The 13,727-nt window shown below is 41.6% G+C and overlaps 1 protein-coding gene across 2 annotated transcripts in view; it reads left to right on the plus strand.

Annotated features, from left to right (window-relative positions):
• Nucleotides 1-5,426: 5,426 nt before the first annotated feature.
• The window catches only part of PLP1 (proteolipid protein 1), a 52,566-nt gene continuing 44,265 nt past the window's right edge, over nt 5,427-13,727 (plus strand). For both annotated transcript variants that reach the window (XM_077466148.1, XM_077466210.1), the window contains exon 1: nt 5,427-5,581. In XM_077466148.1, the coding sequence (XP_077322274.1) occupies nt 5,578-5,581 (4 nt within the window). In that variant the 5' untranslated portion in view covers nt 5,427-5,577. The remainder of the gene's footprint in view (nt 5,582-13,727) is intronic.

Raw genomic sequence — 13,727 nt, forward strand, 5'->3', positions numbered from 1 at the left:
ATCACTGTACATGATTGTATGATGGATGTCAGCAAAGCTTCACCTCCACTAGGCCCTGGGGCAAATTCCCTTTTAAAGTGAACAGCCTATTTTGTCTTTTTATTAAATCAACTGTAGTGTTCCCACGAAGGTCAAACCCCCCCCCCCCCCATACTCGCTTATCAGTGGCCCCTCACCACTCCTAACTCTGCAGTTGTTGCTCAGAGTGTTGGTGGCAAAGGCGGTGGCGTGACTGCCTTGGTCATGTAACAGTGCTCAGAATTAGCGATCTTCTGCTAGCTCCAAGCACTGTCACAGATGAGTGGGTTACATACCTGGCATTGTGTAGTGTAGCCAGCTGTGAGAAAGGAAGGATTGGTGAGGGATCTCAGGTGATAAAAAGGTACGGGGTTGGGTAGGGTGGCGTTGAGTTGGGGTGAGATGTGTTGGGGTTGAGTGGGGTTGGTTGGGGTTGGGTAGGGTTGAGTGGGGTTGGGTAGTGTTTAGGTGGGGTTGGGTAGCATTTAGTTGGGGTTGGTGTAGTGTTTAGTTGGGGTTGGGTAGCGTTTAGTTGGGGTTGGGTAGCGTTTAGTTGGGTAGCATCGAGTGGGGTTGGGTAGCGTTTAGTTGGGTAGGGTCGAGTGGGGTCGGGTAGCGTTTAGTTGGGTTTGGGTAGAGTTGAGTGGGGTTGGGTAGAGTTGAATGGGGTTGGGTAGCATTGAATGGGGTTGCGTAGTGTTTAGTTGGGGTAGCTTTGAGTGGGGTTGGGTAGCGTTTAGTTGGGGTTGGATAGGATCGAGTGGGGTTGGGTAGCGTTTAGTTTGGTAGCGTTGAGTGGGGGTTGGGTAGTGTTTGGCTGGGGTTGGGTAGGATCGAGTGGGGTTGAATAGCGTTTAGTTGGGGCTGGGTAGGATCGAGTGGGGTTGGGTATCATTTAGTTGGGGTTGGGTAGCGTTGATTGGGATTGGGTAGTTTAGTTGGGGTCGGGTAGCGTTTAGTTGGGGTTGGGTAGGCTCGAGCGGGGTTGGATAGCATTTAGTTGGGGTTGGGTAGCGTTTAGTTGGGGTTGGGTTGGATAGCGTTTAGTTGGGTTGGGTAGCATTTAGTTGGGGTTGGGGTTGGGTAGCGTTTAGTTGGGTTGGGTTTGGTATCGTTTAGTTGGGTTGGGTAGCATTTAGTTGGGGTTGGGTAGCATTGAGTGGGGTTGGGTATCAACATGGCCACCAATGCGGATGTGGACTTTTTTTCCCAGCCAGAAAAGGGCTTGTTGGTTGTGTTGGCCTCCCAAATCAAAGGTTTCTATCCTCCCCAATGGGAAGGATGGAAACTAAATGTCCTAAATGTATACACATCATAGTTCTACTAAATGGTTAATAGGGGTGTGCAAATTTATATTCATTAGGGGCAGAGTCCTTTAATTCTTTCGGCTTACTCTCTCTTCCTAACATAGTCTACACTTTCATTTTAGCTGTATAGTTCTCCCTGCTAAGCAGTGCCAGGAGCTGCCTGTCCCTTACCACAGCCCGGCCAATTCTTCTCCACAAAATAGATATTAACTCTGATTTCTCAGTCTGTATATAAACATTAGACCTTCACATGCTCAAGCAGGAAATGCAAACAAAATAAAAGACGTAAAAATGTGCATATTACTATTTTATTGCCTTTTTTATATTGTCTTTATTTTTTATTCCAAACATATTAATCAATTGCACTTAGTTCCAGAATCAATTTAAATTGATTGTAGCTCAGGCATGATATCTGAACAAAGCACATCTCTCTATAGTGTGTACTTGTCTCAGTCCAGAGCACTAACAGCCCGTTCACACCTGAACGTTTTGTAGCCCTACGCCTGAAGCTACAAAACGCTGGAGGGGAAAAAATCCATTATTCTCAATGGAGATGGTTCACATCTCCACTCCATGTCGCCTGAAGCCCTACGCCTGAAGCTCAAACAAGTTCCGGACCCTTTTTTGTCGCGCGAATTGGGCTGATTTGGGCGTTTTCATTCCCATAGAAACTAATGGAAACGCTCGATTCAAGCGTTTAGCGCGACAACGAGCGTTTCTACGGGCGTTTTGACGCTGTATCTGCTCAAGAAAAAATAAGCAGATGAAAAATATTTTTCCTATTGGCTGAAAAAAAAACGCCGAAGTTAAAAAACGCTCGTTGTCGCGCGTTGTAGTGTGACAAAACGCTCGTTGTCGCGCGACAAAACGCCGGTAAAAACGTTCACACACGCTACGCTCAGGTGTGAATGCAGCCTAAGTGTCATTTCTGTCTGCTTTCTCCTTCCTCTATCAGCATGAATCACTTCTGACAAATTTTTCCTGACCAAGAGAAATATGGTGACAGGGGAAGGATCTCCAGCTGATTGACAGACTCAGCGTTGTTCCTGTGTGAAAAGGGGGAGGGGGGCGGTGTCTCTTACCTCCAATCAGCTCTCAGCGCTTTCCGCACTGTGCTCTGCAGTGTGTAATCTCTGACCCTTTTTTTTTTTCTGAAAGCTTTTATGAATTCTGGACTTTGACCGGATGTAGACAAAAGAAGACTGCAGCTAAACAGGTACAACTTATGTAGGATGATTTTTTTTTTTTACTGGTGACCAATAGGAAGAACGCCCCCCTTAAAGTGGTGCTCAGAATGCCACCCTTAAAGGCAGCTAAAAAGATATGTTGTGTCAGGCTGCTGGCTTTGCTAAGTGATGCTGAACCTTGAACTCTGTAGGCACCATCAAAGAGGCGGTTAATCAGGTTCATCAGCCACAGCTCAAGGATCCCCTCACAACCTCTGGAGGAACCCTGGTTGAGAATGGCTGCCCTAGTATATGACACTATATTACCAAAAGTATTGGGACACCTGCCTTTACACACACTTGAACTTTAATGGCATCCCAGTCTTAGTCGGTAGGGTTCAATATTGAGTTGGCTCCGCCCTTTGCAGCTATAACAGATTCAACTCTTCTGGGAAGGCTGTCCACAAGGTTTAGGGGTGTGTCTATGGAGATGTTTGATCATTCTTCCAGAAGCACTATTGTAAAGTCAGGCACTGATGTTGGATGAGAAGGCCTGGCTCGCAGTCTCCGCTCAAATTCATCCCAAAGGTGTTCTAGCAGGTTAAGATCAGGACAGTCAAGTTCCTCCACCCCAAACTCGCTTTTTTTTGCAGAGTGTCACTTGCCACGTCACCTGCTACCTGATACAGATTGTCGCTTGCCGCGTCACCTGCCACCATTTGCAGATGGTCACTTGCCACGTCACTTGCCAACTGATGTGGATTGTCACTTGCCGTGCCACCAAATGTGCATTGTCAATGCATTGGTGGCAGGCTGGCAGCACTAGTCCATTTAGTGAGGGCAGGAGAGCGGAGGTGCGGGGCCGGCAGTGAGAGATGATGTAATCTCTCTGCTCCCTGCCGCAACCCCCACATTGAAGTGGCCCTGGCTCTGAGGGCAGAAGAGTGGTGACGTGGAGAGAGATGTCATCTCTGCTTGTCCGCCCGCTCGTCTCTCTCCTCCACCTCTAATACAGCCCACCCGCCCACCGCAGCCGTGACCCACTGGTTAGGCAGGGACCCTGCTATGGGCTCCAGATTCGGGGTTACAGCCTCAATAGCCACCCCTTGGCGACTCCTATGGCTGACACCATAAGAGTTCCCTTCACTGGGCCTAAGGGGCCAAGCCCAACCCCTGAAAAACAACCCCCACACCATAATCCTCCCTCCACCAAATGATTTTCCACCAAATTTACAGCTAATGGCAGTAAGAACTATCTTCAGTGTAAAGAAGAACAAGGAGTCCTGGAACTGATGGTTTGGTCCCCACAGAGCCCTGATCTCACCATCATGGAATCTGTCGAGGATGAAGAGACAGAAGGATTTGTGGTTAGTTCTCCAGGATGTTTTGAACAACCTACCTGCAAACTATTAAACTAAATTAAAACCTACCTAAACAATTAACACTTCTATTTCTGAAAGCCTTCTTCATTTACAGCATTTTTTCCACACCCATTTGCACAATACTGTATATAATTATTTTTCCCATTTACGAGGTTGTATGAATTTCTGTACAAATACCATGCAGTGTGATTATTATTATTATTATTAATTTGTATTATATAATTTAATTATAATGCAATATAACGTTATACAACAATAAAGTATTATAAATTAACCCCTTCAGATCCACGCTGTAGCTGAAGGACGGCTACAGCACGGATCTGCTTTGCAGGGAGGCCGTCAATAAACGTCCTCCCCTTTGCATGCTCGCCGTGAGAAGAAAAAAAAGCTGACCACCGGCTTCTGTTGAAGGGACATCGGTCCCGAAGAGGAAGAGGCGAAGCCGCCTCATATGTGCCTACCAGTACCACATGCCAGTGCCACGAATCAGTGCCCAGCAGTACATAAGTACCACCTATCCATGCCCCCGAGTGCCACCTATCAATGCCCACCAGTGGTGCCAATCAGTGCCTCATCAGCGCCACTTAGAAGTGCTGCCTATCAGTGTCACCTACCAGTGCCGATCAGTGCCCACCACTTCCACCCATCAGTGCCCATCACTGGCAGCTATCAGTGCCACCTATCAATGTCCTTCAGTGCCGCCCATCACTGCCACCCATCAGTGCCCATCACTGCCACCCATCAGTGTCCATCACTGCCAGCTATCAGTACCACCTATCAATGCCCTTCAGTGCTGACCATCAGTGCCACCTCTGTGTCCATCAGTGCAGCCTATCAGTGTCAGCTATCAGTACCACCTATTAATGCCCTTCAGTGCCGCCCATCAGTGCCACCTCTAAGCGCCCACCAATGCCACCTATCAGTGCTGCCTATTGGTACCCATTAGTGTCTCCTTATCAGTACCCATCAGTGCAGCCTATCGGTGCCTATCAGTGCAAGCTAGCAGTTCCACCTATCAATGCCCTTCAGTGCCGCCCATCAGTGCCACCTCTCAGTGCCCACCAATGCCACCTATCAATGTCGCCTATTAGTTCCCATCAGTGTCTCCTTATCAGTGCATCCTATCGGTGCAAGGTACAGTGTTGTATGACCGCGCAATTGTCATTCAAAGTGCAACAGCGCTGAAAGCTAAAAACTGGTCTGGGCAGGAAGGGGGGTTTAGGTACCCGGTAAGCAAGAGGTTAATATAACTGTAAAGTATTAAAATTTTATAATGTTCAAGTGCTTATAATTATACATATCATGAGCCCGGGGGTGTAAATTGCTCCATCCTTCTATTCTGAGAAGTAAGCATGTCATACATGGAGTTGAGGCTGATTGAAGGGCACTTTATCTCTAGTGACTCCCACTGATCACAATGAGCCCTTTTTTATCCAAAACTCAGAGGTGGGGAGAGCTGACATCCCCAGAACAGAAGCCCTCCCTTGGACTGCGTTAACCCATCCATTGCATTGGATGCCACCACTTTAATACTGATAATCCGAGCGCCTGGACCATCACAGACAAGAATGTGTTAAGGGGCATGGCACAAAAAATTCATAGAATTCAAGTGGCACGGTGGGGACAGAGTCACTTTAGAGTGTCGGTACCAGAGAGGAAATACAGCAAAAGAATCAAGTCCTCCTCTTCTCCATCTCTGAGACCATGGGTAAGTCAAATCATCTCCATCTGCCTTCTATCTATCTATCTAGTATTCTTTTATTTGAAAAGAAATAAAAGGAAGATTTACCAAAACTGGAGCACTCAGAATCTGGTACATCCAATCAGCTTCTAACTTCAGCTTGTTCAGTTAAGCTTTGACAGTAAAAACCTGAAAGCTGATTTTGCACTCCTCTAGTAAATCTCCCCCAGTAAGGGGATCATTTCGGAGGGAGAGGGGTCACTATTTTTAGTATTGGGAAATGTGGGAATGTTTGGAAACCGGGGGCTTTTACACTTTGTTGCAGATCCATGAAAAAAACAAAAAAATAAAATAAAAAATAAAATAAATTTAGCACTTTTTTTTTTTTTTTTGGGCCCAAACTTTTATTTCAGCTGAAAGCCATGGTTCTTAACATGGACTTTATTATAAACTCTGTAATGGGAAGTACTGTTTTTTTTTTGTTTGTTTTTTCACCTACATCAACGCATGTACCCACATCAACACAAATAATAATAATCTGTTACCGTGCTGTCTTATTATTATTATTATTATTATTATTTTTATATATAATTATTTGAACATGTAATAATCCATTATGTAAAAAAAAAAAAAAAAATATATATATATATATATATATATATATATATATATATATATATATATATATACACACATTTTTCTCTAATATATTTATTATATTAGAGAAAAATGTGTGTATATATATATATATATTTTTCTCTAATATATTTATTATAAAATAATATTATGGTAGAAAAAAAAGAATACATCAGGATGGGTACAAACCTTTTGTTTGTCATGTTAGGTTAAAAATCTCAAAGTGGTTCTTAGTCTGGCCATACAATATACATTTTTTTTCTTCTACAGTTTTTCTTTAGATTTACCAAAAACCATATAATAATAATTGGAAACTCAAAATGTGAGATATATAGCAGTTTGTATCACAGGGTGACACTGTGAACAAACGCATATTAATGATAATTAATAATATATATTTTATTTTTTTCTCTAATATTTGTAATTTAAAAAAAATCTTTATTATGGTAGAAAAACAATTAATGTAGGTTACTGTTAACTATTCTGAGAACTATTTCTCTGAATACATCAGGATAGATACAAACGTTTTGTTTGTCATGTTACTTTTTTTTTTTTACTTTTCTATCTATCTATCTATCTATCTATCTATCTATCTATCTATCTATCTATCTATCTATCTATCTATCTATCTATCTATCTATCTATCTATCTATCTATCTATCTATCTATCTAATCCATCCATCCATCTTGTCTATCTATCCAATCCATCCACCCATCTTTATTTATCTAGTTCTTTTTTTATTATTATTTATTTATTTTGAAATCTCAAAGTGGTTCTTAGTCTGGCCATACAACATATGTTTTTTTTTTTTTTTTCCTTCTACAGTTTCTCTTTCGATTTTACCAAAAACCATATAATATGAGGTCAAAACACTTTCCCTTTGTATGCAATCAGGCAGGCACTTGTACTACATAATTGAAGGCAAATCTAAAGGAAAGCGAATAAGAAAATTGTATAATGTATGGCCAGCCTAAGGTTGTGGATTTACTAAAGGCAAATAGACTGGGAACTTTGCAAAAGTGCAATGGCACTCTGCAAGTGCAGTTGCTCTAGGGCAGTGATGGCGAACCTTGGCATCCCAGATGTTTTGGAACTACATTTCCCATGATGCTCCACTACACTGCAGAGTGCAGGAGCATTGTGGGAAATGTAGTTCCAAAACATCTGGGGTGCCAAGGTTCTCCATCGCTGGTCTAGAGCTTAATGAGGTAAAGCTTCACTTTGCAAAGTATACCCAATCACATGCAAGGAAAATGTAAAAAAAGACAGCCTTCTTGCTTCTATACGTTTGGATGATGGAATTCAGCAGAGCTTTTCCTCATTTACTAAGCTCTGGAGTAACTGCTCTCGCAGAATGCTACTGCACTGTGCAAAGTTCAGTCTGTTTTCCTTTCGTACAAATCAAGCCCTATGTGTCTGCTTGATTAGAATAATATTTTTATATGCAATGTAATCCGCATTCCAGTTTGTCATTAAACTGAGCCTGCATGAAGAAAGGCCGCCGCTCCGTGCAAGATAAAGCTCTTTTACTTAAAACTGAAATCACTGATGCATGCTTTTAATGAGGCTCAAGTCCTCTTGCTGGTTGCAATAAAATAACTATACAGTGGAACTTTGGATTACAAGCATAATCTGTTCCGGGAGAATGCTTTTAATCCAAAGCACTCGCATATCAAAGCGAGTTTCCCCATAGAAGTCAATGGAAAATAAGATAATTCGTTCCACATTGACTTCTATTGCATGCAATACCACATGTGACCAGAGGTGGGGGGGGCACCTGAGAGCCTTGGAAATACTCGGGGACAGCTGGGCTGAACTCGGTAAGCCTCGGAAACACTAGGGAACGGAGTATTTCACAATACTCGTTAACCACATTATTTGTTAACTAAGGTTCCACTGTATATTAAATGAAATTTAAATGAAATGCTGGCCTTTGTGCATGCTGGGTCTCTAGCCGTGCAGCTGCTGGCTGTGCAATCCAGAATTTTGGAGGCGAGAGGTTTGGGTGTGGGAAGGATGCATCTTTTGATGCATGTGAACCTGTGCCCAAATTATGCAAAATAAAGTGTATTGTAATCACTTTAAAACAAGCAGTCTTCCCTTACCTCTGTAGCTAAAAGCATTGTGGATAAATTCATATTCAAAGTTTTTTTTTTTTGCTATTATTTTCTATTGATGCTTCAGAAACTTGGCAGCCTGCCAGCCCTCTAATATAAACACACAGTGGGTGTTACTAAGGCTTTACCTCAGCAATCCGAAGCATGATTTGAAGTTTAACTCATGGACACTAGACACCAGACATGTTAACCTGATGCTTGCTGCTTGAAAAAGTACATGAGCTTCTTTTGGGGGGCAGAGTTACTCATTTTTTCCCCCCCAATAGACTTCAATGGGAGTGCGTGTAAAAATTAATTCATTGTAAAAAAGTAATTCATTGTACCATTGCATTCATCAAGGCAAGAGAATTTTTTTAACTTTCTGCCAATTTTGGTATTTTTCTAAAGACAATTTTATTGGCTCTTGATAAAAATGGCAGATAGCAGTTACATTTGCCTTTGGTGGGTCTCTGTTCCTGGAAATAAAAATATATAAATAATAATATAGTTATCATTTTTGTGTATCTCAAAGCACAAAATAATTGCATCCAACAGTATCTAGTTTTAGACACACTCCACTGAACATGTTCTGTAATGTTGAAGACCTTGTCCAAGCAGCTTCTTTTGTTCGGTTTGTTTTTAGGAAACCAGAGAAACTCGGACAGGTAGCCAACTGTCTTCACTATAACAGAGCAAGTCGAATACTACTACAATGGTACTACCAGCCCTTGTGATATCAAGACCTAGATAAATGACAACCTTAACAGAAAGATGGTTTGTTGCTTGCCCAAGCAGCTTCTTTGGTTCGGTTTGGTTTTACGGAACTAGAGAAACTACTTGGATAAGTAGCCAGCTGACTTCAATATTACAGAACAAGTTGAGTACTACTACAATGGTACTACCAGTACTTGTAATATCTTAACCTGGAGAAATGCGAACCTTGAAAGTGAATTAGTTTGTTGCTTGTCCAAGTTTGGTTTTAATGGAACTGGAGAAATTACTTGGATAAATAGCCAACTGTCTTCAATATTACAGAACAAGTCGAGTACTCCTACAATAGTACTAACATTACTTGTCAAATCTTGAAGAACCTTGACAGAAAGATGGTTTGTTGCTTATCTAAGAAGCTTCTTTGTTTCAGTTTGGTCGGAACTGGAGAAACTACTTGGATAAGTAGTAGAGATAAGCTCGGTGTTCGACTCGAACATCGGCCATTCGTCTATAAGGCTGCCAGCGCGGCGGCCTCGTGTAGTGTGTTCCGGCATGCAGAGAAAGCGCTAGATAGGCAGGGACTGTGTGTTCTTTTCTCAGGCATCTTAAAGTTAAAGTGGTGTTGTGTGCCTCCAGCACAGTATACACCTGTATCTACCCTTTATTGCTGGTGTTCTATAATAAAGGCATCTGCAGGAGTTAGTGGGTGTTGTGTGCCTCCAGCACAATATACACCTGTATCTACCCTTTATTGCTGGTGTTCTCTAATACAGGCATCTGCAGGAGTTAGTGAGTGTTGTGTGCCTCCAGCACAGCATAGTATACACCTGTATCTACCCTTTATTGCTGTTGTTCTCTAATACAGATATCTGCAGGAGTTAAAGTGGGTGTTGTGTGCCTCCAGCACAGTATACACCTGAATATACCCCTTATTGCTGGTGTTGTCTGTTGCATATCTTGTATGTTAGCCTTTAAAATTAGCACTTTTGATTTCGAACGTTCAAGTCGCATAGACTTTAATAGTGTTCGAACCGAACCGGGGGGGGGGGGGGGGGGGGTGTTCGGCTCATCCCTAATAAGTAGCCCAATTGTCTTTAATATTGCAGAACAAGTTAAGTACTGCTACAATGGTACTGCCAGTACTATCTTGACCTGGATAAATGAGAACCTTGACAGAAAGATAGTGTGTGGCTTGACAAAGCAGCTTCTTTGATATGATATGATTTGGTTTTACAGATTTGGGATAAGCAGTCAGGTTTCTTCATCGTTACAGAACAAGCCCAGTTGAATGTGTTAGGCTACTATTAATACCATGACTTGGATAAATGAGTACCACAGATAACTGGAAGGAAAGATAGAAAGATTCCATCTGAGTTCAACATATCCTAAGGAAATAGATATTATATTCCATCATAATAGCAGCATCCACTTGTATTTGAATGTATGAATGGGAGAGTAAAATTGTTTCACTACAAAATTTTAAAAATGAAATTTTGCAACAACATCCACATTTTTGCTTTTAGCTTCCTTTCCATTCGTTGACCTTTCAGCATCCTGGGTAGTTATTTCTCTAGCTTTATTTTTTAGTAAGCTGTTTTGTGTAAAGCTTTCGAAAGTGTTCCACCATTGGCATGCCTCTGTTCCTGGAAAAAAAATGATAGTTATTTATTGTATGTCAAAGTACAAAGCAATTGCTTTGAATGGAATCCGGTAATAGCCGTATTCAACCGGACTCCTTCCGTAATGGTTTGTTGCTTATTCAAAATGTTTCTTTGATTCTGTTTGGTTTTACGGAACAAGAGAAACTACTTAGGTAAACAAAGAAATATCTTTAACATTACAGAACATGTCCTAGTTTAATGAGGCCAACTTCTACTAGATATATCATGACCTGGATAAATGGAAACCTTCTCAGATCCTTTAAAGAAGGATAAAAAGTATCAACCTATCACAAATAAATAGGTATTCGACTACATACTTAATAACAGCATCCACATATATTTACATGTATGAAATAGAAAGTTAGATTGTTTTACTGCAATATCTTATTTTTCAAAAATTCCTAAATTTCCATTTTCGCATTCTTTGCCTTTGTATTCATCCCTTGACCCTACAACATCTTGGGTAGACTGGACATTACAACGTATACAATAGATACAATTAATTGACTAATTGGTGTGGTTTGCTCTGGACTGGATCCAATGTCTACTCATATAGCAACTAAGCAATGGCACCTCTTTTAAAGGGCTTGTAAGGGTAAAACGCGTAAGAGCTGTATCCTTGGCCACTACTAGACTAAGAAGTTTTCCACCGCCTGCTTGTTCAGAGGAGCCTTCATATACTCAGTACTTATCTTATGCCAAGACAAACCCTACCAGTGCAGCGCTCAGGGCATAGTGGAAGGGTGTGGGAGCTATGATCCATCTAGAGAGGTTCATTTGATATCTATTAAAGTGGCAACATGCCTAAACTAAAAATGTTATTTTCGCTAATGTTATTTGGTCTAGCAAACTGTATTAGAGCATTTCCATGTGTATCTAATACAGGAACATACTGATAACTTTAACTAAACGAAATTGGGTATTGTGCCCGCTACACAGGGAATATTATGGTACGCTACTTGGGGCCACAGTTGGCGTGATGACAGTTTCAATGATAAATACTATTACACACCCTACCTGTACAATAGTGATTTATCCCTTCTGTTGTTTAATTGTAAACAAATCCAATAGAGTATCAACTGTATGAGGTACCCCTCCAAACTCTACTTATCCTCTTTGGCTCAGGTTAAAGCAAGTTCCGGCTGTGAGAGCCTGTCTTCACTCTGTTGCTCTGCAAAAGCCGTACAAGGAAGGCTTTAAACTGATAATATCATTGCTTTAGAGCAGTGGTCTCCAAACTGCAGCCCGGGGACCGGATCTGACCCTTTGCTTGCTTGAAGGGCACAATCGCCTCCCCCAATGACACCAAAAATAGGGCACAGTTCCTTCCAATGATGGTGAATTTTGTACTTTTGATGGCCACAGTCCACCCCCCCTAAAGTCTGAAGGGCAGTGAACTGGCCCTTTGTTTATAAAGTTTGGTGACCCCTGCTTTAGAGCAAGCTTATTCAAGGCCTGTACACTGACAATCCCGTCTGTAGCCACACCCCACTGACATGTTTCACCCTGATGGGGCTTACTCATAGAGCGGCCCATACAATAGTTGTAAATTGCACACTACATGGATCAGAATTGGGGTAAGTTCTTTAGTATCAATTTACAAATGATCCAGAGGCCGAAGTAATGTTGCCAATTGTGCTGAGGATATCATTTTATGTGCAATTTCTAAAACTCAGTAGGATGACCATTTTGTAAGAAAAATAAACTGGTTTTCCTGAATCAAGTTTGGCAACACCATGGATGTTCACCAGAGATCAGTGATTTCCCTTCATGGTTTAAATGGATGTTGCTGCTGAATTTATTGTCCGTGGTGTGGACTCATGTGAACAGCAAGGGCCAGAGAGATTTGTCAGTATGGGTTTATATCTCTTGGACAGTCTCTGGGTAGTTACTACCTTCCATTGGGGTACAATGTACTCCAATAGCTGGTGGAAGAATGTGGATCCTACCAACCACCTTGGTGGTGACTGCGTCAACCTCTTGGCCAAATGAGCATTAATTTAAGAGATAAGGGGATGACTGGGTGAAATTTATGCCTTTCTTCCAGATACTCCATTGGGGATTGGATATAGTAGAAAGACAGCACCAAACTACTAGTAAAGTCCATATAAAATGTATTGCTCATAATACCTTAAAAAAGGGTCAACCTATTTCAGCAGTTCTGAATAACTTCATAGGGACTTTACATTCTTAGATGATATCTGGACTAAAGATAATAAACAATTTGTGGAGGCTATTACCGGAAAGCCTGCTTCAGTTGCTAGACCAGTGACTGGAGTTGCCAGTGTTGACTACGAATATCAGGAAGCAGGATAAGAAAAAAGAGTCACAGTATTTGGGTTGCCCTGATCATGTAAAGCACTGGAGCTGGTGTCTTCCTTACACAATAATGCTCTTCTGCAGAGTGAAAACTTCAATTTGGTTAACAGTCTGTGACCGTGCGGTTTGCAGTGCCAAAGTCTCTTCCTAGTGCGGTGAACATTGCCCACAACTGTCCATCACAGGGTTATGGAGCGCTTAGGAGTGATGTCAGCCAAGGGTTGGCCACAGGACCAGTTGGCCAAATCAAAAACAAGAATAGAAGGCCGTTGTAGACCACTGGTCTCCCCAGAGATCAGGTGATAGTGGGTTTAGGTACTTTTTATTGGTTTCTGAGGGTTTTTTCTATTAAAGAACAGATTAGCCAGGTGTGGTTGGAAACAGAGGGCTGCTTTTTGTTTTTGACCAAAGCCGCATTGGATTTAATTTTTTAGCTCCATCCCTTACTCTTCATGTTTAATTTGATAGCATGTTTTCTAATTCTACACCAGTAGCAACATGGGGAGACGATTGTGACAATGGTCTTGTATAAGAAGCAGATTTCTGTTGAGTATGAGGAGGAAGAAGAGAACAATGGGCTCAATGTTGGTCAAAAATTGTAAAATGTGCAGTTTTATTGTTCTGTCACACTAGCTCCAACCATAAATAATGTCAATTGTTTTTAGGATCACTTACAGATATAAATAAATAAGTTAAGTTGGCAGAAGCCATAAAAGTCAACTTGAAACAACTTGGTGTCAGTTAGAAAT

Source organism: Lithobates pipiens, unplaced genomic scaffold (assembly GCF_037356315.1).
Source record: "Lithobates pipiens isolate NorthernLeopardFrog02 unplaced genomic scaffold, aLitPip1_a1.2 Scaffold_1, whole genome shotgun sequence".
Classification (NCBI taxonomy): Eukaryota; Metazoa; Chordata; class Amphibia; order Anura; family Ranidae; genus Lithobates; species Lithobates pipiens.